Source organism: Aethalodelphis obliquidens, unplaced genomic scaffold (genome assembly GCF_003676395.1).
Source record: "Aethalodelphis obliquidens isolate GAN/ISIS:26980383/991018 unplaced genomic scaffold, ASM367639v1 scaffold9, whole genome shotgun sequence".
Lineage (NCBI taxonomy): Eukaryota > Metazoa > Chordata > Mammalia > Artiodactyla > Delphinidae > Aethalodelphis > Aethalodelphis obliquidens.
In genome coordinates this window covers 44,834,820-44,862,351 of record NW_020837953.1, presented here as the reverse complement: position 1 = coordinate 44,862,351, position 27,532 = coordinate 44,834,820, and the positions used below count along the sequence as shown (strand labels likewise).

Below are 27,532 nucleotides of genomic sequence, written 5' to 3'. Positions count from 1 at the left end.
TGGCTTATGTATTCTATAACCGGAAGTTTGTTCCTTTTGACCATTTTCACCCATTCCCCCCACCCTCCCCTGAGTACCATTTTTTTTTTTTTTTTTGCGGTACGCGGGTCTCTCACTGTTGTGACCTCTCCCGTTGCGGAGCACAGGCTCCGGACGCTCAGGCTCAGTGGCCATGGCTCACGGGCCCAGCCGCTCCGCGGCATGTGGGATCTTCCCAGACCGGGGCATGAACCTGTGTACCATGCATCGGCAGGCGGACTCTCAACCACTGCGCCACCGGAAGCCCCGTTTTTTTTTTTTTTTTAATTTTTTAGGTTTCCCATATCTGAAGTACGGAAGTATCATGTATCCTCAGGTTTCTCCTTGAGGCTAAGACAGAACCTTGAGGGGGGAGGGGGCGGTTCTGCATCACGTGTTTGATCTCCACCCTTCTGGGGAGCTCATCTACCTTATGCCTGGAACACCGAAGGTTTCCTCTTTGGTTTTTAAGTCAGTTAACCAGAGGCTGGTAATCAAAAGGCCGTTAATATCTTGATGAATTCAGGGAGCTAGTTTGTGAGCTTCTCTTTAAGAGAGCCGTGGCTGGTTGCCTGTCTCCTGGAGACCTCTCACACGTACTTCTGGCACAGTCTCCCCTATATTTGTATCTTTTGTGGTTCAAGTATTGATACTTGGGTATACTTGTTGGTGGGCTCACTGTGGATAGGTGATTCTTATGTTTTTCCCCACCAAAACATTTCTGAAGAATGACATTCCCACGCTCAATGCATTTCTTTGTGTATATACTCACGTACATATGTGTGTATGTGTATATCCAGAACATGTAACACACATATATTTATTTTACAAAATTCAAAGCACTTGGTGGGGAAATAAAATTGATTTTAATAGTGTATTCATGAAAGTGTTTTACAAGCACAGGGATAATAAAACTAGCCACTTAGAGATTTCAGGAAATTGTCATTTTTCCAGGAAGAATAAATAAATATGGCAAATCTAAAGTATTAAGCATTATTATTTAAAGGGTCTGTAGTGATTTCTGTGGGTGTAGCAGAGTTAGGTTTGCTGAAGTGAACTGTAATCTCCACCTCTTGTTTCCCACTCAGGGTCTGCCTAGAAGCAGTGACTGGGGGTGATATTATAGGGATAATCCTAAATATGCTCTATTTATTTATTTGTAAAGAGTGAATCATCTGCAGATTTGGTACTTATGGTACCAAAGGCAGGAGGCACCCCTCACGGCTGCTGTGAGAAACTTGGAACCTAAATCAAGTGTCAGCAGCCAGAGGGTGGGGCTTGTGGTGCTCCTCCGTTGGGATGCTGCTGTGGGCTGGAGGCCTGGGCACCTAGGTAGGAGGAAATGTTGGCTTTCCTCCTTCCCCACTCTCCTCTCATCACCTGTGGAAAACGCTGCTCTTTTAACATTGGCACCCCTTGTCGGGAGGGTGCCTGAGATTCCCGCCTGTCCTGCAGATGGGGGGAGGAAACTGGAGAGAACTAAATGCTGAAATGGATGAACTTGAGAAAAGCCTCATTCCGTCTCTGGGTGGCTTCTCTGTAGTCTCTAGGCTACTTACTGATTTTGAAATTACTGCCTCTTCCTACTCTGTCCTTCCTATTACAGACTGAGAAGGTTTGTTGAGTAGACGAGGCTGTGGCCTTTCAGTTCTTTCCTCCTTCAGGTAAATGAAGAGGTTGTTTTTTCAGTTTTAAGGTGTCCTTTTACAAATAATTATTAGATGAATCTGAACTCTTAGGAGTAATAATTAGAGAAATGGAATTTGAGATTGTTATTCAGCTTTGTTTATGTTTTGGGTTTCTGGCTTTTGTGGTAATACTTTAATTGCTGTAGTTTCTGTAATCAGAGGCCCTGACTATTGGATAACTGAACAGTGTCCTCATTCTGGAGTGGGAACCAGGGAGCTGAGCGCTCAAGTGCCTTTTTTCAGAGCCACAGTGATCAGGGGAGTTGGGTTTTTCATCTTGTCACCAGCCTCTTTGAGAAGAGGTTTCGTTTTCTTCCTTTCGTCCTGGAGACACAGTCTCAGAGTTCTACCCAGGCGTTGGCTGGGCATGGGATGTATAGAGCTCTTATTTGGGCAGGGTGACCTTCTGAAAATGTTTTCTGTTGTTTTAAATCAGTCATTATCTTATTTGAAAGAATTTTTACTCAAAAGCTGCTTTTAAAGTGTGACCTAAAGGTGGGTATTCCATGTGGCAAACTCAGCAAATCCCATACGAGCCCCCAGTTTGTGAAGCACTGAATGTCATACTTAGGGCAGCCGTATGCCCTCTGCTTTTGAGGGTAATTTCAATTTAAAATATTTTAGCCCATTGTCAAACCATGCAGACCAATTTGGGTTTGAAAAATCCCCTCTTGTAGTTAACCCCACTCTACGCTGAGAAGCTGCGGGAAGATAAAGTGGTGCTTTGGAGAAGGACGTGATTGCGGCCCTCCCTCCTTCCCTCCCAGCTCTCCTTTCTTTTATGGTTTGTAGTTATAACCAAGATTTATGCCTGTTGCTCCACAAATCTTCTCTCTGCCATTATGAGTTTGTCTGCACAGTCTAGAGATGGGGCCGACGCTGAGTGATGCTTGCAGTAAATCTGCGTGGGGTGCTCCCTGACACCGAGGCCGACAGGAGCCGTCTCCTGGCCCCCCTGGATGGGGCTAGATTGCCCCTGTCAGGGCGAAGATGTGCTGCCGCTTTTGTGGCCTCTTGCCTTTGGTGGCCCTGGTGGCCCCGGTCTCCTGCTTGTGCTCACAAGAGTCTGCGGAGTGGTGCCCTGGGGTAGCACCAAGAGGCCTTTCTCTGTGTGTCCACTGTGGTCCAGTCAGGCCATGGCAAGAGCATCTTCAGGGGCAGGGCTGCCTTCTCCAGCTTGGAGGGGAGGAGCTGCTGATAGAATCAGGCACACAAGTTGATCATACGTATATACATGGTTTAGTTTTTCCACAGTTTGCTGAAAATGGGTTTTGATGGAGAAGTGGGAGAGTAAACAGCATTCATTAAACATCGTTTTTTTTCCCTTTCCTCATACCTTCTGTTTGCTGTATCCTTTTCTTTGACTCATATCAGATCTCTTGTGAAATGAAGTGGCAGCACCAATAAATACATATTTTTGAGAAAGTGTCAAGAGCTTTCATTAGAAACTGCTTCACTGTCATGGTGCCGGGTGCTCTTGACTGGGCAGCTCCTGGCTGGTCACATCCACACCCACACCCCTTCTGCAGACCAGGAGGACGTCAGCTTGTCTTGAACCCGTGGGCCAGTTGATTTGTTAGCGAATTAGGCAATTTTGTTAAATATGCTATAAACAGGTGAAATATAATGTGAGCAGAGTGATCTATAAATGTTGTAAACATAAATGTAAAAAGAGGGTTCTGTGAAAACTAAGCTGAATGTTTTGGTAAATGCAAACTGCTAAAAAGATTGCTGTCTTTTTAGGTGTGAGTGGGGAAGATCCTAACAATCTAGAAGTATTCTGTACTTCAGTTTGCTTTGCTAATGTCTTTTAAGGGCTCGCTTTGCTTTAGAAATTGTGAAGGGTGTGTTACGGGTGAAGTTTATGCAAGAAAGACGTCTGGGAACTCCGGCATGTGGGTCCCACACTCAGAGAGAAGGTCTTGGCTCTACATCAAAAGATTAGCAAATGACCGCAGGTTTGTTTATAGGTTTTAAGTTAATGTGAAACGTTTAAGGTATGTAGATAAGACCCCGTTTTTAATGATTCCCTGCTTTAACTGATTTTCCAGTTAACTGACCAATTGCTAGCTCTGATCACATAGGTCAGGAGGACTTCTGCCATATAATGTGCTGGCCTCCGTGCTGGTTTCCTTATTTTTGTTATCTTGTTTCATCCCAGCAAACCGGCGAGGATCACTCTTCCTCAGTTTACAGTGAGGAAACAAGCCCAGGGCAGTCAGGTTCCCACAGCTAGTCAGCGGCAGGGCTGGGATGTATAAACCCTAACGCCCGCACTGCTGAGCTCTTCTCTCCGTCAGACTTGAGCAGGGTGGGAGGGCAGGCAGGGGCAGCGTGCCCGCCTCGCAGAGCACAGAAGTCTGGGAGAGGGCTTTGGCTTGTTCAGGTGCTGCCTGGTGAGCCTGTGCTTCCTCTGAAGCCTCTGCCTTCATGCGCACTGGCTGGTTGGAGTCTTTTGTATGCATCTTAGCTGTTGAAAAGGCACCTATTAATTTATCAGAGGTGATGTGGGCCTCCTCGTGCTTGGAGGAGGTTTCTGCACCCATGTACCTCACTAATGACAGGCTACGGGATGGAGGCGAGATAATAGGATCTTTCATCTCTGTCTGTGGAGCAAGGTGCTGTGTCCCTGGTAGCTTCTAGGGGGCAGCAGCCGCTTATCGTTCCCTCTCCTGCTGGCAGAGGGAAGGGTCCACAATTGAGCGCTCCGCTTTTGACTCCACATAAGAAGCCACGGTGTTCAGGATCTTCCGTCTCTGCTTTCTCTGCCCCCTCAGATAAATCCTTTATCTCTGTCCCCATCAACATCCACAGATCCTTCACTGTCAGAATTAAGGCGGCAAAAGTCACTTGCTTTGAAGATAGGAGAATGTCTTCAGGAGAGTAAAATCTTGTCACATCTTACTTGTTGCCATTGATAACCCACTCTAATACTGTTTGGATGTTTTGAAACTTTCCCCTGTGGACACGGGCCTTTATTCTGTTGGGAACACCACTGTCATGTGGTTGATCATCTGTCCTTCCTGTCAGCATGTGCCTTAACCTTCCCCACCCCCACTCCCAAGCCGGGCTTATGGAGGTTTCTCTTCAATTCTAAATGACTCATTTCATAAGCACATTAAGGAGGAAACTCTGGATTTGCCAATCCTTTTAGCCTTTGGGGCCCAAGATGCATATGGCCAGCTTGTGCCTTGCTGAAGTGAACGAATGACTACCCCCATCCCAGAAGCGCATATTTCACCGTGGCCCTGACTCTCAGGTCTTCTTCCAGTTGTGTGGCTGAAGCAGGGGACAGAAAGGAGGAGGGCTGGTTGCAGGCAGAACCGGAGTTTTGCAGTACACACGGAGAAGCAAATTGGCCGCGACGTTTCAGCCCTGTGAGGTTTATCTAGGACTAGCTGAGACTTCTCAGTCCTGACTCCACCGTGGGAGGAGCTGGTGACCAGTGCTCCCAGGCTCTGCCTTCTTGCAGGCTTTCATCCGAGGACCCTGAGGACCCCGGCATGCTGGGGAAGGGTGGGAGCTTCCATCCCGGCTCCGAGGGTGGCTTTCCTCAGAGACAAAGGCACGCCTCCTAACCTCACCTCTCCAGCTTGCTCTCTGTCGTCTCTCTGAAGAATGGCGCTTAATAGAATCTGCTAATGAACAGAAGAAATAACTAGAAATAGTGGCAGATCATTTGACAGCAAAGTGGTTTATAACTTCTGTTTATCAAACGATGATGATTATCATTATTGTTATTTCTATTGGATTTTTGAAGAATTCAGCCTGGTCTCCAGAGCCCCATTTATATAAGACACTTTATTTCTTCCTTTGTACTGTCTAGGAATAACTTTATTCCAGTGAAATCCAGGTCTGTGGTTCCGCACCCCTCCCCAGCCCCTCCCTGCTCCATTTTTCTCCCTTCCTCTCTGCTCAGCTTCCATTTACCTCAGCGGGCTCCGGCTGGTGGGGTATCCCCTGCTGACCAGACCGGCAAAGCTAATACCGGTTGGAGGAACGCTGCAGCGTTTGTTTTTGCAGTTCCTGGATTTGGTTTAATGTACAATTGATTTTTTTAATGTATTTAATCATTTTTTTCTTACCTCATAAGGATTAACCCGCACAAACCTCATTTTATCCTAACTGTGGCTTTGGGAGGAAGGAAGAAGAAAATTGAGTTTCTCTAGCTTATTTTATTCTTTCACTTTTTATTTTCTGAATGGCTTTTCCTGCCAAAGCAGCTCAGTAAAATACGATGTATTTTAGTGGCCATTACTTACTCATTACTAACTGGTCTCTCCTGCTTCCCTTTGTCTGTGAACTAAATACAGGGGGTCTAACGATAATTGGTAGCTCTATCACAGACTCGCCAATTATAGATCAACAGGGAAAACAGCCCAGTGATGGTTTGTGGTTGGCACTGGCTGCCTACCCAGCAAACTCGAGTTATCATTCTGCATCTGCCCCTGGGCTTGACCAGATTGGTCCTTTCCTAACTTTGTACCTTGGCTTCCCTAATTGCATCACACGGTCTCCCTGATGTACAGATTTCAACTTCATTTTATCCCTACATGTGGTTTTCACGTCCACCTTGTCCTTTCTTAGTTCCTGCCTCTTTGTCATGTCTACACAGTATTAACGGGGAGAGGTTTTGTTTCTGTTTTCTTTGCGGCTCCCTGGTGCCTAGAATGGTTAGGTGACAGGCTACAGATAAGATTCTCTTGAAACCAGCGGTTTTCTGTATAGTTTCGTCTGCCAAGTCCAAGTAAAGGCAAGTCTTTGTGGGTGCCCAGTTCAGCCCCCTTTTTGAGCGTTTATCTGATTTGTATTCCAGCTTATCCACTTTGCTCTGGCACAGGACGGGGAAAAGTTACGTCTCACTGTTAGGCTGCCAAACTCTTGTGTAGGGCTGCTAGGTGCTAAAGTGGCAAAGGAGTCCCTGTGCCGTATGGCCACATTTCCAAGCAGAATACATTTTTCGTTTGTTTGTTTCCTGGGTATTTCGCACCTCGGCCCCTTGCTGAACCCTGTATGCAGTGGGCACACATCCTTATCCCTCAGCTCCTAGCAGGAAGTAGGCACTCAGCACATGCTTGTGGCGTGTGTGTGTGTCTCTGCGTGCGTGCGTGCGTGCATGCCCGCGCGCGCTCACTTATGTAGATGGTGATGGTGAGCCAAGGGGCTGGAGTGCCCAGTTGCTGCCCGCTGGGAACTTAGGGTGCAGCATTCCCACTGGTACGCAGATGTTTAGTGTACCATTGCCACGTAGGCAACATAAAGCGGGCATTTTATGAAAGGGAACATCAGAGGAAACATTATGGCTGAGACCTTTATAGCCTTTCCATTATTATGGTTTAAATCTTGACAGTCTTTATTCACAGGGACACTGAGACCAGCAAAGACAGTGCTCACTCCCACCTCCCCGTTCTCTCTCTCCACATCCTGTTCTGTAGCTGTGATAGGCATCGTTAAGTGTGCAGGCAGCAGTGCTGCTTTGTAGTTTGTCTAGAAACAGCCCCTTTTGACTCAGAAGTTGGAAACCAGATGACTCACCATTCTGTTTGTTTTATTGCAACTGTCATTTCATAAAATGCCCTGAAACCTTTAAACTGTAAATGCCAAAGTAAGGTTTTCGTCTTTCTGTTTTTATTTTGTTACCTCTTCTGTTATCTGTGATCTTTTCTTTCATGTCTCTCTTTTCTCCTTCCCGTTCATAATTATTTTCCCTTTCATTTGTCTCTCTTTCTCCCTCTTTCTCCCCTGCACACCCCCCACACTCCGCCCACTGCTTTGATGATGATCGTGATGGCATCTGTAGTTGAAGTGGAGTCTCTGCTAACATCGTGATGAGTTCTCTCCAGGTTTACTGCCATCAGATTGAGAGTCTACGCCCCCCCAGTTTCTGTGTGTGGTTTAGAAATGGAAACATCCACGTACATTGAATTTTATAAAGTACTCACTGGCTTCAGCTCTAGAAGCTAATGCCATGTCAAATCGTAACAGGAACTCACTTTTTGTGATACTGCATTTTGCAAAATCGTGGGTCTCCCCACGTATCCATTTCCTCCCTTGAATGGGTACCAGGATCACAGTGTGACTAAGCTTGCTAGGCTTTCCTAGGACGGCCTATAGGGTTCCTACACAGAATGTTGATTGCCAGGAGAGGGCCTTGACCTTATTAACCTTTTTCTCTCCTAAGATGGCATTTACCTGGAATTCCTGAAGTAAAAGAGAGCATTCTCACGGCTTAGGTGGGGTGTCAGGATCTAAATTTTTAAGGACTTGAGCTCTCAAACTAGGACTTGTCGGATCTTTCTTCCTGCAGTTTCTGACACTGTGGCACTTGACTGAGTCACCTGATTGATGACATGAACATCATTGGGTGATAAACACCTGGCCAGGGAAACAGGGACCCTCTGTGGGTTTACTCAAAAGGATGGCAGACAGATTGTGGAATTTTAATGAAGGTGGGGTGGGTCCCTGATGTTCATCTGCTTTGGAGCATAACCAAATCCCAGCATTAACTTCAGGAGTATTTGTGGGAAACCTGCACTGGTGTCAGTGGTCATATTCCACATTTATCAAATTCATAAATCTTACTGAACTAATTTTAGAAGTAGCTAGTTATAATGAAAAAGAACAATTACTTCAGATGCACAGGAGCCTCTCTTAAATGTTCCTTGTTGTTTTTCTTTTTCTTTTTTTAAAGGCCTTTGGTCTAGTTGGGCCTTCAGAGTGAGCCATCCTCTGAATTCTGTTGCAGGAAAACTTCTTTCCTATATGTCTCTAAGGAAGGAGAGTATTTTCTATGCTGTGAATGGGGGAAAATATGATATCATTACAGTATTTAATAAATTTGATGGCTGTGAGTTTTAAACATGAGTTCTGTTAATCTGCAGGGCAGCTTTCAACATAGAATGCTGTGTTTTCACCCACTTGGCTCGATGTCTGTTTCTGACACAACCACTATTCCTGCTGCAGGAAAATAGAAAACCACAGGCTGTTAACTTAATACTCTTCCCTTCTGGGGCTAGGGTGGGAGCAGGGCGGGGGCAAAGCGGGGTTCAAATCAAGATACTCTCACTCCCCACTGGAGAGAGATGTTCCCTCGTTCCAGCTGACAGTTTGAACAAGGATTCTAGAGTTTCTGGCCGTATTAATTAAACCTCAATTAGGGGTGCCCTGCACATTTACTCCTTGGGACCAGGAGCAGCCTGCCAAGTGTCTCTCCACAGGCTCCCTCTGGGTTGCCTACCTATGGATGTCTTCTCCCTTCCTGGGCAGGGCCTTTTGGAGGAGCAGAAGGATCGTTTAGTGCTTGTAGCCTGTTCATTCCTTGGCTTCTCTGCTGAGCTATCCAGCAGGGGTGCCAATTCTTCCGTTTAGCTGACTATTATATAGCCCTTAAAAGGGAAGGGTTTATTTTAGCTGGCTGCTATATTGATTGCTATAGGGACGTTTCTGTTTTCACTGGCTGCTATATTGACTGGGAAAGGGGAGGGGCCGTGTTGCTGGGAGCTGTCATACTGACTGTTACAGAAAAGATCTGTATTTAAGCAGTACCAGTGCACTGGGATCTCCCAGGCAAGATATTAATGCTAATTCATCCGCTCACCCCCTGCTGTGAGTGTTATTTGTTTAAATCTGTAGATTCCCACAGCGCGTTTATATCCTCACTAGAGTGTGCTCGGCTCCCTGTAATTATTTAACATTATATGCTGATATAAATTGTAACAGTTAAAGAATGGTAATGAGTAGCCAAAAAAGAAAAGAAGAAGAAAAAGAAAGGAAACAGGAAAAAAAAAAAAGGAGAAAGTATATTAAAAACCGATGTAGCGTATACATATTATAAGTTTGTTGTGTATGTGTGTGTGTGTATATATCTATGTGACATTTGAAATGGCAGAGTCAGATTCTGAAATGGCAGTGAACTACGTCTGGCATCTTTTCTCCCACTCCAAGTTGATTTGTACAGTGTGGCTGAGTCCACGTATTGTGCATCTGTGTGTGTGCATGTACGCACGTTCTCACGTCACCCGCCAGAAAGACTGTACTGACGTGTGCTCTGATGTGCTGTTTGTACACACGTGCATGATTACATACTGTGTGTGTGTTCCATGTAGTGGCAAGAAATTTATCCATTAGCACTTCAGCTTCTTGATGAGTAGCTGATACTTCCTTCTAGCTTCCATGTTGGCACAGGAACTCTGGGCCTGAGACCCACCTCGGGGAGAGCCGGGGGAATGCTCAGTTGGGATGAACTTGTAGGCCATTGGGTGTCACTGTCGCTCTATTGTCTATAGTTGAAAGAGGGCTGTTACGCTGGGGAAACTGGATTTCAAAAGAAAGTTGTTTTTCTGCCTAAATGGAGGTGTCGTTTGTTTGAGATGTTTGCATTTTGAGATCCCCCTTTAAAAGTAGTTGTTTTGTTGGCTGTTTTTGCCATGCTAAGCTAGGTATTTTGATTGTTCTTGAAAATTGTGTGCTGACCGTGAGCTCTGTTTGGATATCAGCTGGAGCACACCAGAGGAGGGCTTCCGATGAGCAGAAAAACCTTAATTGGAAACCCACTTACCAAGGAGAGAGGACCTGGGCAAGAGCTTTAAAAAGGTGGAAGAGAAATCTCCTTGCACGCCCAAAATTCGAAATTCGGCCGCCCTCCCGGCCTCGCGGAGGTGGGAAGAGTGCTGAGCGCTGGTGGCAGAGGAGCAGGCGCGCCTCTCCCGCTGGCGGCTCCCGCAGCGTGGGGCCGTGCCAGGCTTCGCCACAGTTCCTACTGTGTCAGTTTAATAAATGCACTACTTAAAGCATGAAATCACAGAAGAAGAAAGAGAATGCACTTATTCAGACTCTTAATACATTAAAAATAAGGCATTAAAACTCGGACTTTTTTTTTTTCTTCCAGAATCAATAATGAACAGGAAGGGTTGTAGACATTAACAGTCATGGACATTCAAACTCTTATACATAAATTATCTTAGAAAAATGCACATAAGACTTGAATACTGTAAATACATTAATGCATTTAATAATTTAAACATTAAAGCGCAAGCAGGAATGTGAGGCAGAGGCTGTTCTGAGGTAAGGGATTGGTCCTAGAACCAGTGTGTCCTAGGATCGATGGGTGATTTCCCCTTGAGACACCCTGGAAAGAGAGTGCCTGGCCAGCTGGTGTGAGCTCCCATGCCAAGACTCCCTGGACATTCCTGAACTCAGCTACCTCCCTGCTCCTTATTTTTGCGTATCCTGACCTTCGTCCTCGATTCTGCGTTTTCTCTGGTCCTGTGCTTCCAATTGTTTGTTCGAAAATTAAATGCTTCCACTTCAAAGAACATTGAACTTTGAGAATGTCTTGGTTGGAAAACCAAACCAAATTAAAAAATCCTTCACCCAGCTCTGGCTGCTTGTGGTTTGGAAACACGGAAGCAGTGGCTCCTACAGTCAGTCGGTCAGTCGTGTTCTCAGGCTGGAGCTCTACTGCAGCACCGAGGGCTGTGGATCCAGGCTGGGATATGCTTATGGATTTGGAGCCAGATCTAGTGGGAAAGCAGGGATGGTGTGTGGTGTTAGCGTCTGGGGGTTGGCCATGACGATGGCAGGTCGCCGTGCCAGGAAACAAGACAGGCGCACGGAGTTAGACTCAGCCATCAGTAAGCATGCCTTGCTTTAATCTGAGGGTTTAACCATTGGATAGACTGATGTTACTGTTTTTTTTTCTCCTTTCTTCCGAAATTGTATTCACAGCAGCAGAAAGTCACTGGAACGTTGAAGCCTCCTTTCCTGGCAGAATACAGAATGATCAAATTTAGTTTTTGACACCTACACTGTAAAGTCCCCTGGGAAGAACTAAGAAGCTAGGACAACACAACTCAAATTTTTATTGGTTGACCCCAGTGATGTTCTCCAGTAGCTCCTTAGCCTCGTTTTATAGCCCAAATCACGAATGAGAAACTGCGAAAACCTCAGAAGGTGTGTTACTGGGTACATAGTCTGACAACTTTACCTGTAGAATTGGTATGTTTATTTGGTCAGTAAAACAACTGTTGCCCCACTGGGTTTGCTGTGGGCCTGAGGGGCCCTTGAGAAACAGTTATCAGATGGTAGTGGCTGAACCAAACCTGTTTTTATTATTGCCAAATCCATTGGCATCTTCTACTGGATCTCAAATCTCCTACTGAAACTTTACCTGGGGTCGTCTTGATTTGACCCAGGCCTTGTCTGTTCTGGCATCTGTGGCTTTGTTTGCAACCATTTCCATTCTTTGTTATAGCCAAAGGCAGCCTCCTTTCCAGAGAACACGGTTACAAACCAGCTTTTACCCACTTTCAGGAGAGTGGCTATAGGCTGTCCTGGCACGTGCAGCAGATACAGACAGCATTAGGCTGTGCTGCCCAGAGCAGCCAGAAGGCAGACCAGTTCTTTAAAAAGTGCTAATCAGGGATTGGCTTAGAAAGGAGTAGTATCAAGAATCAGTGAGGACCACCTGGGAACAGCTCTTGTGGTCAGTATATCGTCCTTGGGATGTGCTCAAATTCTTCTCCAGACCTGTGAACAGTATCCTCAGTATCATGACCCCTTTCCACCTGTTTTGCTTTAAAGAGGCATGGCTTTTCTTACCAGTTTTGTTTCAGCTTTGGGATGCATGTCAATCCCAGGCTTGTTGTGTTCATTTCTTTTCCAGAGTTTTCGAAGCCCAGGCTACTCCCTCTGTTGCTTGTCCAGCCTTGAACAGTGGCTTCTGCCTGCACCCTCTGCTTTTCATCCCAGCAGAGGGAAGAGAGTAAAATCAGGGGAGCATTTGAACCGGGGAGAATCTCATTCTCTTTGGATTTGGCTGGTCACACCCAGGAAAGCATCATTCTCTTCCCTTAAGTTCCAAGAAATGTCTTATGGCCTTAACTGCATTATGGGCTTGTGCCAGATCGGGTTATATGGTGGAGGCGGGGTGGGGGCAACTTCGTGCTCCTGTTGGAGGTGCAGTGCTGGCTCATCTGGCAGAGAGAGCAGATAGCACTGATCAGGGGCCAGTTCACCCCTGTGTGATACATCCCTTATGCAGATTTCCTCGGAAGAGAGAGGAGTCAGGTTCATTAATTAAAGGAGCCTGGCTCGAGCTCCCTGTAATTATAGGTGCTAGAAATCTGAATTTTAAGAGGTCTGTGCAGCTGCATTTTGAAAAATGCAGGGAGGCACCGAGAAGTACAGGCTGTGGGCAAGAATGTGGCTGAACCAGATTTGGGAGGTTTGGGTTTTGGCAGAATTCCCCTTCAAATTCATATTTATTCGTCCTATCTTTCTATCTTTATTTTTTTTTAATGGGAAGCTGAAGCTCTGATTTTTTTTTTTTTTTTTAATGAAGGTTACACCCTGTGACAGAGAGGCTGGCATTGTCAGAGTATGGAGGGCAGAAAGGAGTTGCCGTAAATTGGAAGATGCTTAGTTTTTAAGGAAGCAAAGGATATCTTTGGGCTCTAGGGATGCAATGTTTGAAAAAATTAAATAATTTTTTTTTCTTGAAGTGAGTGAGAGCAACAGGGAGCAGAAGGTTAATTTGGATGCAATCTAGGAAGATAAGTCCCGGGCGCATATGGGACTCCAGAATCTTGGTACCCACTTCTCTTCCCCAGAACAGTGTCTCCTCTGTCATAAATCACTTTTTGATGTGAACCCAGAGGTACAAGCAGACAATTTTAGACCTTTTGGGAAGTCCTGACCTGTCCCTTTTCTTCTTCATTTCCTCAGTTATTGGTAGTGTGACCTTTTGCTCTGGATACTTTCTCTCTCTCCCTCTTCTTTTTTATTTTTCTGTATGATTTATAAGGTCTCCTTTTACTTCCTGTTAAAAACCTTTATTTCAGTCCGTGACTATTTGCATCTCTGTTAATTAACCATGGCTCATTTGGGATGTGGATAGGAGTGGAGAGAGTTGGGATGAGTAGGGATTCCCTCCTTGCCTCCCCGAGAAAGGAAAGAAAAGGCTAGTGGTGAATGGGGTCTCATCAAAGCCCTGTGTGCCTGAACACTCGGGCAGCTGCCACCAGCCTCCTTTCCCCTGATTGGCTTTGTCTCCTTGGAGGTATTGTAAGCATCCTCCCATTTCACAGCTTGGACCCTCTGCCCCTCCTCTGGGGTATACAAGGGGCTGAAAAAAATTTTTTTATACAATATATATATTTTAAAGCATTAAAAAAATTATTTATTTATTTATTTTTGGCTGCATTGGGTCTGTGTTGCTGAGCACAGGCTTTTCTCTAGTTGCGGCGAGCAGGGGCTACTCTACGTTGCGGTGCACGGGCTTCTCATTGCGGTGGCTTCTCTTGTTGCGGAGCACGGGTGCTAGGTGTGCGGGCTTCAGTAGTTGCGGCATACGGGCTCAATAGTTGTGGCTCGCGGGCTCTACAGCGCAGGCTCAGTAGTTGTGGCGCATGGGCTTAGTTGCTCCGCGGCATGTGGGATCTTCCCAGACCAGGCATCGAACCCATGTCCCTTGCATTGGCAGGCAGATTCTTAACCACTGTGCCACCAGGGAAGTCCCTATATATATTTTAAAGGATACTCCTCTGTACTCTTACATTCTTGTATGTATGTTGAGAAATCTACTAATTGTGAACCCATAAACTGTGGAGGAGAACAAAATCTCAAAGACTGTCATTTTGTGCATTTACAATATGCAGATTGCAGTTCCAATTAGATTGAAACCTCTATTTAGCAGAGTGGTTTTGTGAAATAAATAACTTTTGAAGAAGGCCTACTATATATAATAAATACATATTTTTCCTTCAGTTGCTGGCATGGAGCTTCCTGCTTTCCAAACACTTGCCCTGAAATGCTGATTCAGAAGCAGGCAGCATCCTTGGGCTCTTTACAGAAGAAATGTTTCTCCTTTGCTTTCCTGGCACAGGGATTTCATCCTTGATTTACAGTGCTCAGCTTGTTAGCGCCAGTGAAGGGGAGCTGGTGTGAAGGTCATCATGTCTGTTTTGTCCTCTCAGAGAGAGAGTGAGGGGGTGTGTGTTTCTCCCTGTGCGCTTGCAGTGGTAGTCGTGGGGTTCAAGTGCCCCCACCCCCACGCCCCGCTTCTGTGCGAGGGAGTCAGTCAAAACTCTGGCGTCTCTCTTTTTCCACCCTCTGTACTACCTGTCATTCAGCAGGGGGTGAACGATTTTGAAAGCCTGATTCAGAATTTCAGGAAGACTACTGGCACACCTAGTAGAGAGCTTTCTCCCTACACCCCTTCTCATAATCTTCCCCTTCTCAGGCCAGCTGTGACAAACTGACAGAAAATTAACAGATCGGGTCCTCCTATTAGGTGAGTCCCTATGCTGGAAGCCGCTCTGGCTTTATGCAGGTCCTTTAGCAGCTCCATGCATGTGGGTGGTGGTATTCTAAGCGGTCCTAGCAGAGAGGGCAGTGAGTGCTGGGGGAAAAGCAAACAGAATGCTCTTTGGAAGAGAGAGTGCTTAAAAGGGAGAGAGGGGCAGTAAGATGCCCAGCTTGAAAGCACCTGGTGGAAATACTTGGACTTGCAGGGTTGTGGTCCTGAACACCACCGCCTGTCTCAGGGAGCGGTGAGCTGGGTTATAATAGGATGCCTGATTACAAAGAACATTTTGAAGGCCACTTAGTCCCAGGTCAGGCTGTGCATTAAGCGTGCTAATCCTTTGCCGTAACACTGGACTGGAATTGCAAAACTGGAAGTACACAGTCTGTTGTGTCTCAGCTTTGGCTTTAAATATTTCTATACGATGCTGCCCTGTGTGGCTTTTTCTCAGCTACCCAACTTCTCTTTCCCCAGTGGAAAGAAAAAATACATCACGAGAATATTTTCGTCTACTCACCAGTGACTTTGAAAACTACTTTTCTACTTCTATTATGTGGTCACTTTTCTCATCTTCATGATTTGAAATATTAATATGTAGATAAATACAGTAACATGTAGGGGCTACACATAGGTTTTGGTCCTAGGGCCTGGCATGTTGGAACAGAAAGAAACACCTAATTGCATCAAAACCACTCTAAGTTCATGTATGTGGAGCCCATCAAGCTGAAAGCATCCAGACAGCATCTGCTGTTATCAAATCACTCATGAGTCCAGCTAATTAAAATAAAGCTTCATTTTTCTGAACCATTGTTTGGCAGGAATTCGAAACGGGTCTAACCCAATTTCTGCGTGTTTATGAGCCTTTATTATATCAGAGGTACTTTTCTGTAAATGTACAGGGCAGCGTTAAATGAATTGATCCACGCAGTATCACTGTAGACGCACTGTGGACTTGCTAATGATTTCCCTTCCAGCTTTCTGGTTTCCAGACATACTCTTTAAAGCTTTATGTTCTCTTTCTCTATCCTCTGCTCTTTGTCCTCCGCTTTTTCTTTTTAATTAACTTAAAAAAAATTTAACCTTCTTTTTTCTCTGAAAACAGGATACACTTTATATTTGTTCCCTAATGAAGTTTTCTTTTCCATTTCTCTTTGTTTTTCTTCCTCTCTTCCTGTTTTTGCTCTTCTTCTAGGGGTTAGGATTTGCCTCTCTATTTCTTGCTGCTTTCTATTCCCTTCTTGTCCTCCTTTCTTAAAAAAGTTTTTTAAAAATTTGTTTTATTTTTTTATCTTTGGCTGTGTTGGGTCTTCATTGCTGTGCACGGGCTTTCTCTAGTTGCAGCGAGCGGGGGCTACTCTTCGTTGCGGTGTGCGGGCTTCTCACTGCTGTGGCTTCTCTTGTTGTGGAGCACGGGCTCTAGGCACGTGGGCTTCAGTAGTTGTGGCATGCAGACTCAGTAGTTGTGTCTCGCAGGATCTAGAGCGCAGGCTCAGTAGTTGTGACACATGGGCTTAGTTGCTCCATGGCATGTGTGATCTTCCCGGACCAGGGCTTGAACCCATGTCCCGTGAATTAGCAGGTGGTTCTTAACCACTGTGCCACCAGGGAAGCCCCTTGCCCCTTATTTTTCTCTCTTCTTATCTCTCTTCCCTTTTATGTTTTCTTTAGTGCCTCTCCTCTAACCTTCTCTTTCTCCTTTCTCTCTTCTTTCCACCTCCTCCAATTTTCCCAATAAAAGATTTATACCTTTGTCTCTACATGCAAGTACAGATTAGGGCAGAAAATGGCTGTCTATGGGGGTAAAGAGATCTGGCTGTTGGGAGATGAGGTCAGCCTGTTTTGCGTCTCTGAATTTGCTTGCATACTTTATTTTAGGTTTTAAAAAGATTTTTCAAACCACGTCTACTCTACTTTATAGTCTAATAATGCTACTTTGAAGATCAAAAGTATTATATAAATGCTAACTAATTATTCCTTGTAACACTTTGGTGAGTCTCTATGCAGTTATAGTTCCATTTTACAGATGAGGAAGCAGAAACAGGAAAGGTAAGCAACTCTCTGAAAGTTACTGAAGAAGTTAGTGACTGAGTTAGAATTAAGACCAGGTCATCTTTGGCTTTGATTCTTTTTTTTAAAAATATATAAATTTATTTGTTTATTTTTGGCTGTGTTGGGTCTTCATTGCTGTGCGTGGGCTTTCTCTAGTTGTGGCGAGCGGGGGCTACTCTTCGTTGCGGTGCGCGGGCTTCTCATTGTGGTGGCTTCTCGTTGCAGAGCACGGGCTCTAGGCGCACAGTCTTCAGTAGTTGTGGCGCGCAGGCTTCAGTAGTTGTGGCACGCAGGCTCAGTAGTTGTGGCTCGGGGGCTCTAGAGCGCAGGCTCAGCAGTTGTGGTGCACAGGCTTAGTTGCTCCGCGGTATGTGGGATCTTCCCAGACCAGGGCTTGAACCCGTCTCCCCTGCATTGGCAGGCGGATTCCTAACCACTGTACCACCAGGGAAGTCCCTGGCTTTGATTCTTGATTACCACCTTCTGGGAGTTTACTTTTCTCTCCATAAGGATCATATATCTTTTTTTTTTTTTTTTCTTTGCGGTACGCGGGCCTCTCACTGCTGCAGCCTCTCCCGCTGCGGAGCACAGGCTCCGGACGCGCAGACCCAGCGGCCATGGCTCACGGGCCCAGCCGCTCCGCGGCATGTAGGATCCTCCCGGACTGGGGCACGAACCCGCGTCCCCTGCATTGGCAGGCGGACTCTCAACCACTGCGCCACCAGGGAAGCCCAGGATCGTATATCTTTAAGATGAGGGTGAGAGAATACGAGCCCCGCTGCCCTTCTCTTCATGTACTTTTAGCCTTCTGAAGTTCATTTGTAGTCTTTAGATGTTAAATGAATTTCTAGGTAATTCCTGGGAAAGAAGGATGCCAAACCACTTACGGGCTGGTAAAAACTCTGTCCATTATAGTCTCAAAGCAGAGCGCTCACTTTCTCTTTCCAGCGGCTTCCAGTAAGTGGGCCCACGTCACACGCGCTGGCCCTGGTGATCATAGCATTGTAGGAAGCACTGCCATATTTGATTGAATTTAGCCATTCTGGAATGACGTGTGTATGAAGTCGTCTCTTGCATTACTGTGGCCTTTATTATTGCTAATGCATTCTGACATTACAGGTGTAGCCTTGGCTCTCCCAGAAAGGGCAAGGCTGCTATTACCAAGCTTAAGAGCATGAAACTGTTATACAGTGAAACGGGTGTTCACATTTAGTTAATAAGCAGAGTAAGGGAAATGCTTTTATAGAAAAGATAGCCAAGTGACAGAGGCCTATCCTCATTCCTTACCCAGCATTATTTCAAAAAGTGGATCAGTTAGTAGTATTCTCCTGCAGAAAACTAGAGTCAATGGATAGAAGGTTCAGGAAAGCAGATTTCAACTCAGTTTAAAGAAGGACTCCTGAAAATGAATTGATAATCTTTTAAGAGAGTGAGTTCTCTGTTCATTATAAGCATTTGAGTGGAGGCTCACTGATCATTTGTCAAGGTTGTTGAGGAGGGGAGTCCTAGGTCATGTATGGGGCCGGATGGCTTTCCTTGTTCTAGATTGTAACTGCAAAAGCAGCATCTTTGCTTGTTCTTCTTGGTTTTTTAAGTGCCTGGTGTGCTGTGTGGACCCAGTGAATGCTTAGTAACTATTCATCATTTAATCTTTGGCTTCCTGCTTCTTCACTAACTTGAATAAAAACTGTTTTTGTTCAGGTCAGGGAAGCCACCATCTCTGCCACCCTCCTGCAATAAGTCATTCTGGATAGCCACATTTTCCCGATGGCCATCGAGATCCATATGAAAACAAAACAAAACACTTTAAAACTTTTGGCTGGGAATTACATAAAATGGGTTATATGCTTTCTCGCTTTATTAGGCAGAGTAGACTATAATTCAATCCTGATGACTCAGTATCATCATTTTAGATGTACATGTTTATATTGTGTTGGAAGTGTAGATTCTGTTTTCAAAACCTGTTGAAATGTAGATCTGTTGTGTATTTGCCCCTCCTCTGAATGACTCCATCTGTGCCGAATGACCCTGGACTGATAAACTTTTTGAGTTTTCTGTTTGCTTTTCATAGACGATTCTCTCCTGACATTTGTTGCTAGACTTTTTTCACTATCTGGTCTTTGGTCTGTGAGTATCTCTTGCTAGCTGGCTCAATTCTCTTTTCTCATTTGCAGTTTTTAATCTTCTGTGATTTGGACACCATTTAACTAAGCTTGTATACGAAATAAATAATAAGTAGTGTGAATAAATCTTTGCTATGTGTAATATATGTGGAATTTGTCATTTCTTTTTTGACAACAGCGATTTCTTCTCTCTTTCCCTCTCTCCTTCTCCTTCTTTGTTGGTTTTCTCCTTTTTTTGATTGGGTGAGATTGGAGAGCCGAGCTCTCGAATGGTTGGTTCTGGTCCTTGACCCTTGCCCATTTCCCTGGCCTAGGTATCATAGGTTGCCTGCTGGAGTCAACTGGAAATTATAAAATGATGCAGCTTGGAGGGTCCAGAAGGCCATCTATTTAAGCCCTTATCTTACAGAAATGAAGGACGCTGAGGCACAGAGTCGGGGCGTGAGGGGCCGGGTTTGAGGACATAGCGTTAGGGTTGGACTCGGTGTGCAGGTTTCTTGAGGCCCGGCCTGCTTTCTGCCCTGCCACTCTGCCACATTCTGTTCCCTGCCAACTTAGAACATTTGTTTGGCTGCACTGGTTCTTAGTTGCAGCACGCAGGGTCTTTAGTTGTGGCATGCGAACTCTTAGTTGCGGCACGCACGTGGGATCTAGTTCCCCGACCAGGGATCAAACCCAGGCCCCCTGCATTGGGAATTTGGAGTCTTAACCACTGGACCACCAGGGAAGTCCCTGTTTCCTACAAACTTTGAGCAAAATGTGTGTGAATGAGGAAATAGAGTGTTTGTGTGAGGTAAAATCATGGAGGAAAATTCTCTGCTGGCTGTGGGCAGGTTTAGGATTAAAGTACATAAACCAGGGCTTCACTGGTGGCACAGTGGTTAAGAATCCGCCTGCCAATGCAGGGGACACAGGTTCGAGCCCTGGTGCGTCAAGATCCCACATGCCGTGGAGCAACTAAGCCTGTGTGCCACAACTACTGAGCCTGCACTCTAGAGCCCGCGAGCCACAACTACTGAGCCCACGCACCACAACTAGTGAAGCCCGCGTGCCTAAAGCCCGTGCTCTGCAATGAGAAGGCCACACACCGCAACTAAGAGTAGCCCCTGCTTGCCGCACTAGAGAAAGTTCCGTGCACAGCAACGAAGACCCAACACGGCCAAAAATAAATAAATTTATTTATTTTTAAAAGTACATAAACCAAAAAAGGCTTCTGTTTGTTGCAGTGTTTGGCTGTGTTTGCACTCCAAGCTGATATTGATATTGTAGGAGAAGCTTTAATCCTTTCATTCAAATTTACAAGAAATGCTGTTTCCTTTTAGTTTAAAAAAAAAGTCCAAGAGAGCATTTGATTTGAGGAACCGAAAGTCTAGAAAATGTATCCGGGAGTCCTCGTCAATTTGGGGCATAATGAAATATAAAAAATACTCAATAAAAGCTCCTTTATTACTTTAACTGTTTAAATGTGGAGTTTTTAGCCATCAGGTTAATGTTTTGGTATCATTTTTTTATTTGATTGTGAGCACTTTTCCAGGTAGCTCTGCCACTAGAGCGCTAATCAGATTCCCACAGATGAATGGTGCTAGCTGCAGCCTGACATCACCGCATTTTTGCTTCGACATTATTTTATTTGGTTTTCCTGTAAAAGTTAATAACTCTGTGTCCATGTGTTTAAACAGGCAAGAGGAGAGAGAGAAAGGACAGTGAACAGAAAACCATGAGTGATGTCTCAGGAAGCTTTTGCCAAATTGAGGAGATGTAGGGATTTTTGTGATCTCAAAGTCTTTCACCCTAGCACAATTGGGGTGTGGAGAATCAAGAAGATTGCACAGCAAGATGGTGATTCTTAATCCTTCTGATAACAAAAAGTGAACCTCTGTCTGTTTCCCAGACAGAGCTGGAAGGAATTAGAAATGAGTTCCCATTGATTTAGAGGAGGAGGGGGTGCTCAATAGGACGGATTTGCTTAATGGTGAAAACTGTTTAAGTTTTGCGTTAATTGTAAGTAAAATACATGCTCATTTTAGGTGACCAGGATTGCTAGGAACATCAGATGGAGGGCAGAAAGACCTTCCTTTTTATCTTCCTGTTAGAGGTAGGAGACCTGTACTGAGAGCCTCATGGCCAAGATGGCAGTGGTGTCTAATAGGCCTTTGTTGAATCGTTTATTTTTTTTTAATTTTTTTCTCCTTTTCCTTTGCGGCACGCGGGCCTCTCACTGTTGTGGCCTCTCCCGTTGCGGAGCACAGGCTCTGGACGCGCAGGCTCAGCGGCCATGGCTCACGGGCCCAGCCGCTCCGCGGCATGTGGGATCCTCCCAGACCGGGGCACGAACCCGTGTCCCCTGCATCGGCAGGCGGACTCTCAACCACTGCGCCACCTGGGAAGCCCTGAATCGTTTATTTTTAAAAGTGTATTTGTTTATTGGAAGCTGTGGTTGTTGATGATAGGAATGTTTATGGTGTTTAGTGAAAGGTTACTGAATGGTTCAAAGCCATGATGATTACCATTTAATTCTTTCTGTGTGCAGCGGATTTTTTTGCTGAGCTAAAAATTTCTAAATTGGGGTTTATCAGAGGAGGCAACTGGACTGATATCTCTTGATTTAGATTCTCTTTCAAATTTACATCTTGGTGCTAAAGACAGTCTGTGGGTACAGATCTGACAATGGGTACAAGAATCAGTTCCACAGTCCTTATCTCAGTGCCTCCGAAAGATGTGTAAAAAGCGATGACTCATTCATCATCCGTGTCAGAGGCATGGCTTGTCTTGCTTCTCTGTGCTACACTCGTGTGGGTGAGTTACTCCTGAAGTCGGCGAGAGAGGCCTGACCCATGTTAGATACCCTTTTTTAGACAGTTGAACTGGCCACCAGCTTACTTCAAACGGATGTGACCCCACTTGCTGCCAGAGCTGGTTCCCCTGATCTTACTATCTTGGCAGAGGGTCTGTTCCTGTGCACTCCCAGGGGCCAGTGTGCTTGGTGAAGAGGACGACTTTCCCCTGAGAGGAGCTGATTTCATTTGACTGTTTGAATAGAAACAGTTTCTAGGGCCTCATCTGGTGGTGCAGCAGTTGGGAGTCCGCCTCCCGATGTAGGGGACACGGGTTCGTGCCCTGGTCCCAGAAGATCCCACATGCCGCGGAGCGGCTGGGCCCGTGAGCCATGGCCGCTGGGCCTGCGCGTCCGGAGCCTGTGCTCCGCAACGGGAGAGGCCGCGACAGTGAGAGGCCCGTGTACCACAAAAAAATAAATAAATAAAATAAAATAAACAGTTTCTAATTCCTGTCATCTTACTGTAAATTTGAAGATTTTTGAGTGCCAGCTTTCTCTCTATTCTGAATCATACTTTTGGAACTTGTACTTCTAGTTTTTCCCTCAGGCCATAGAAGAATCTTAGATAATAGCAGGAACCAGGACTTGGTGGTCTTCTCTTAGTAGCAGATCTTAATTGTTCGCTTTTTTTCTGCTTTCTAGAGATCTGAAGACGATTTAAAGGCTACCCACATTTGTCATTTCCAAGTTTTTTCTTGCTATCTTTTTGGATTCGAGCTGTTTCTGAGCTGTGACTACTACTTTTTTGGTATTCAAATCTATTTTTTAACATTTAGTCTTTCTCCAACTTTCTTGTAGGATGTCTGGTAGGAGTGTCATTTAGCGACTCCTCAAAGTTTTAGGTTTTTGCTCTATGTGGGGTGATGCTAGACAGAATTCCCTGATCCAGAGCTTATCTTCCTTGGAATCCAGGAGCCCATCTTGTTGCCCTCAGAGCAGAAGGTGCTCAAGCCACCGTGAAGGGACCCCGCCCTGCACCACCTGGTGGTCATCTATTCAGCGTCTAACCCCCAGTTAACTTGACACGTGAAGGTGTCACTGTCCATCTTCGTCCCCTTCCTAATCATCCCACATCTCAATAGTGCATATGCTTAGAGAGAGCTTTACCAATCTCTGTCTGGCCTGGCTTCAGAAGAAGTGGGAACCGAAGTTTCGTCTGCTGAGCATGTGAAGGTGCTGGAGTTTGGGAGAAGTAACCTTCGGAAAGCATCAAATTCAACTTGTGGTGGAGAGAAAGGGACTAGGAAGTAGAGGCAGTGGTATCATTAGGAAGGTCCTGGGCACTGTCTGCTACATATTTTTAGTGTTGGAGTCACCAGCCACCGCCACTGAGTGAGCTCACAGTCCTCCTAGGGAGCATCTTGGACACTGAGTCATTACATTCCTTTGGAGTGATTCAGCTCAACAGCTTGACACCTTCATTAATTTTACAACATGAAGCCTGGGTGCTCTCTGCTTCCTCTTTAACAGTGCAGGGGAATTAGAAGAATATGGAAAATATAAAAGCAAGGGAAACTGGAAAAAGGAGCAGTCAACGCGCTGTTGAAAGGCACCGTGTTAGGAAATCGAACTCCTTGCCTTTTCTTGGTATCTCCTGGGACCGAGCACCCAACTCTTGCCACACAGTGCTGGCACACATAAACCTTTTTCTTTTTGTTCCTGGCACGCCCGCCACCCTCCAACTTGCAGCCAGCTCGTTTGCCTTCTCTGCCGAGGTCACTGCTACCGTGATCCGTGTATAGTGGCATTTTCCTCCTCTTTTCAGTGTGGAGGCTATTACGGTTTCTTCTCTAAACAGGACTTCAAACAATTTGCTGCCAGTTGGATTTCAAAGCTAAGGAAAAGGCAAATGTCATCCTTTTTTTCTCTCCTCTTTGGGTAACTGCTTTGTTGGTTGCATCAAAAATTAGAGGGGCTGCTATCTAAATTCAGGTGGGGATGCATGGGGACAGGCATTTAAATTTGCTTTTCTTTCTCCCTGAAGGAGAAAATCCTTTTCCTTCTCAACCTTTCCTAAAAAGGAACTTTGATCTTCTCAACCCAGAAACAAGGGTTTTTATTTCCTCTATGGCAAGCATGTGCGCACTACAGCGCTTTCCATGGCGTAGTTACGGTTGCCCTCTGCATCAGCAGCTCTGCTTGTCAGGCTTTGCTACTCAAGCACCAGCTCCTTTGGGCTGCAAGTTGGCACCCAAAGTACTCTCCAAAGTCACCCTTGTGTCCCTAAAATCACTGTCACTTGATATTAAATAGTGCCTGTTGGCTTAAGATGCTTTTTATTTCCACATACATTTCTGGAAGAACTAGTTTAATAAGATAACAAAACAATTACATTCTGACAAGTAGTTCATGCAATGTTTTTAACTAGGGCCAAGAAGAAAAATTTACACGCAGAGATAGTTCACTTGGAAGGGTAGTTGTTGTGCATATGACGTTGCCACTCTTCATAAAGGCTTTTACTGTGTATATCAATGTGTTTTAAGAGAGACTAGGGTCAATAATGCATGCTGTGGAATTCATGCAGATTTACACAATAGACCTTAACAAATATTGTGTTCTATCATGTCAACTCTGTGCACTTCTACCAGAGATATTTTATTTCTTTAATGTGAAAAACAAAAGGACAGAGGAAAGTAAAACAAAGGAAATTAGGGCCCACAGCTTAATTAGTATAGGGTTGTAACCCAAATCAACAATGGGAAGGATACAATGACAAAACCCAGGAAATTCCAAGTTGAAAGAGAGGCTCTTTCCGTTAACTCCTTGAGCACCAGGGCTCTCGCTAGCTCACTGCTCACCCAGGTGCAGGAGGCTGGCTCAAGTACAATTCACTGTCTTTATTTTTGAACTTCCTGGCTTTTGTTGACTTTCCCCTGTCCTTTTCCCCCTCTGATGTAAATGAAACATACCTTTGTGTGTGTGTGTGTGTGTGTGTGTGTTAATTGTAGATAAACGGGCGAAAAGTACCTCTTGATTTTGTAACCCTCAGAGAAGGAGAAAGAGGGGGGAAAAATCCCTGTCACTGTCATCTGTTCATTTTTAATGAGCAATTTAAAAAAATTGAAAATAAAAGAGGAAAATGAATAGGTGTTGAACCAGCCCGTGATATGTAAATGCCAACTAGTAATTACCTAAAACCTCAATTTTCATTCTGTTTCATCTTGCAAAACATTTCATTTTCCCCGAGTGAAAACACTTCGTTTGGGCTCGCGTGACGGCTAGGGGGCACTTTGGCTCTGCGCTGCGGCCGCCTCGGCACGGCCGGCTCAAGGTTATTCCCCTCTTGCCATTCCAGTGGCTGTGCTCCGAGCGGGCGTGGTGCCCTCCCCCCACTCCCACGAGTCTGGTTTCGGGGAGCCTTGTTCCTCCTTGTCCTTGCAGAGGATCGTATTGAATTTTGGCTGATCGAGCCTTCCTCTGCATATTAACTTTCCCCTCTTACCTGCCTGCTAGACCCTCGGCTTCCCAGAGTTGCATTTCACACTGTGAGAGCAGCTTTCTGCCAGACTCCCTTTCTCCCTTGGAGATTTCAAATGCAGCAGTCTCTATATTCTGTTTATTGCTTCCTCTCCTTCTTCCCTTTTTTTTTTTTTCTTTTCATTTTGGCGGCTGGGGGCAGCTCTCCTGCCACACTTAGAAAGATGATTCTGACATTTCTTTGGCATACTCATAGGTTTTCTCTTATTCTGCTTTAGGATCTGACACCTTTTGAATGTATTCGTGCAGGATCTTGGAATGTGGGTTGGGAATGCCCCTGCTTCAGGGTGGTTGCCCTCCCCAGCCTGTTCCCTACCTAGGAAGAGGGCAGGTAGAAATGAGAAACAACGGTGAGCCTGGCTGGGACTGTCAGCCGCAGATAAGAAAGAATTCTGGATGCAGAAAACCAGAATTATGTTGTCCTAGAACCCTGGAACCAAGAGTGCTTTGCCTGGAGTCTCAAGGAACACGGTCTCTTTAGTGAGATATATAGCTTCATAATTAGCCCGTTGCATTTTTTCACGAGTGCTAGCATCAGCGTTCTACGATGTGTTTCTCTGATTAACAGCTGCTTTGCAACTATTTCCTTTTGCCACTGATGACCATATTTGTCAGGGAACTCCTGACAGAGTACTGATTTCTTACTAAAACGCAGCATTTCTGTTTGAAGAGGCTTCTCTCATTCTAGGCACTGCCCGGCTTTTATAGTCAGTCCTTGTTAAACCTTGAGTTGGCTTTGGTCTAACGCTTGTTAACAGGATTCTGGGTATCTATCTACTTCAGAGTACGAGCGTAGGAACCTTTCACGGGCAATTTAATCTTCTCAGATGCGCACGTGTGGCTCTGCAGTGTTGGAATGGGGTTTTGGACCTGCGTGTTGGTCATTTTCTTTTGCCCTCTAGTTGTGATCTGTCTGGGTTAAAAAGGACTTGGCTTTGGTTGTTAGTGTCATTAATTTTTGAATATTTTTAGTATTTTAAAATGGCTAACGAATGCTCACATTTTTAGGAGATAGATGTGTATGTAGCACACAGGAGTGCCGGAACTGGTGACATTCCAAATATGTGTCACTGGAGACAGTGCATCAGTTTTACGTGTCAGGTGCAAAGTGCCAAGGCTCCCTCCAACCCCAGGTTCGTTATTAGGCAAGCTCTGTTCTCCCGTCCCCCTTGTGTAGAAAATACAGTGTGCATTCTGGAGATTAGAGTGTGCAGGTCTTTTGTAGGAGAGTGGAAAACACCTAGGAAGCATCTCTTGAGCGAGGACTGTCAGGAACCTCGCTTCTTCTCACCAGGGATTACTTACCCTACACGACGCGTTTAACAGCACATAGTTCATCGTAGATAGCCCCTGAGTATCCTGTATTCCATTGATTTATACAGTTACAAATCCGGGTCTCTCAAACACAGATCTCTCTCAATTGGCCAATCATAATCATCTTGGATCCAAAGGTGTTTTTCAACCTGAAGTCCCCTCCTTTTTTCTTGGGTTACTGGAAGTCACTCCAGTGTAACCACTGCAAAGGTGAGGATTTACTCCTCTTTGCACCTTGATTTATCTCTAGCTTTAAGTGATGAATGGTGAAAATTAGCAAATTTCCCTAAAATTGCGGAGTTGATGGTGACAGGGTTATTTTATTTTGCTTTTTGAGGGAGGAAGGCAGAACAGAGGGTCACAGGAATAGGGGTGATGAGAAACTTTGCTTCTGTTTTCTTCTGAGTTCGTCTCATTTATTTATTTATTTATTTATTTATTTATTTATTTATTTATTTATTTATTTATTTACTTACTTACTTACTTACTTACTCACTTACTCACTCACTCACTCACTCACTCACTCACTCACTCACTCACTTACTTTGGCGGTACGCGGGCCTCTCACTGCTGTGGCCTCTCCTGTTGCGGAGCACAGGCTCCGGACTCGCAGGCTCAGCGGCCATGGCTCATGGGCCCAGCCGCTCTGCAGCATGTGGGATCTTCCCGGACCGGGGCACGAACCCATGTCCCCTGCATCGGCAGGCGGACTCTCAACCACTGC

The 27,532-nt window shown here is 45.3% G+C and overlaps 1 protein-coding gene and 1 long non-coding RNA gene across 3 annotated transcripts in view; one reads left to right on the top strand and one right to left on the bottom strand.

The window, feature by feature from the left end:
• The window catches only part of PEX14 (peroxisomal biogenesis factor 14), a 137,540-nt gene that overhangs the window by 20,575 nt on the left and 89,433 nt on the right, over nucleotides 1-27,532 (top strand). The window contains exon 1 of one of the 2 annotated variants that reach the window (XM_027110225.1): nucleotides 17,796-17,816. The exons of the other annotated variant lie outside the window; for it this stretch is intronic. Within the exon in view, the coding sequence (XP_026966026.1) occupies nucleotides 17,811-17,816 (6 nt within the window). The 5' untranslated portion in view covers nucleotides 17,796-17,810. Of the gene's footprint in view, nucleotides 1-17,795; nucleotides 17,817-27,532 lie in introns of those variants that run through there. 2 annotated transcript variants of the gene reach the window in all.
• On the bottom strand, nucleotides 10,695-13,017 carry LOC113622211 (uncharacterized). The gene is made up of 2 exons (XR_003433455.1): nucleotides 12,306-13,017; nucleotides 10,695-11,468 (listed from the first exon to the last, which is right to left on the bottom strand). It is a non-coding gene; the product is annotated as an uncharacterized LOC113622211 (long non-coding RNA).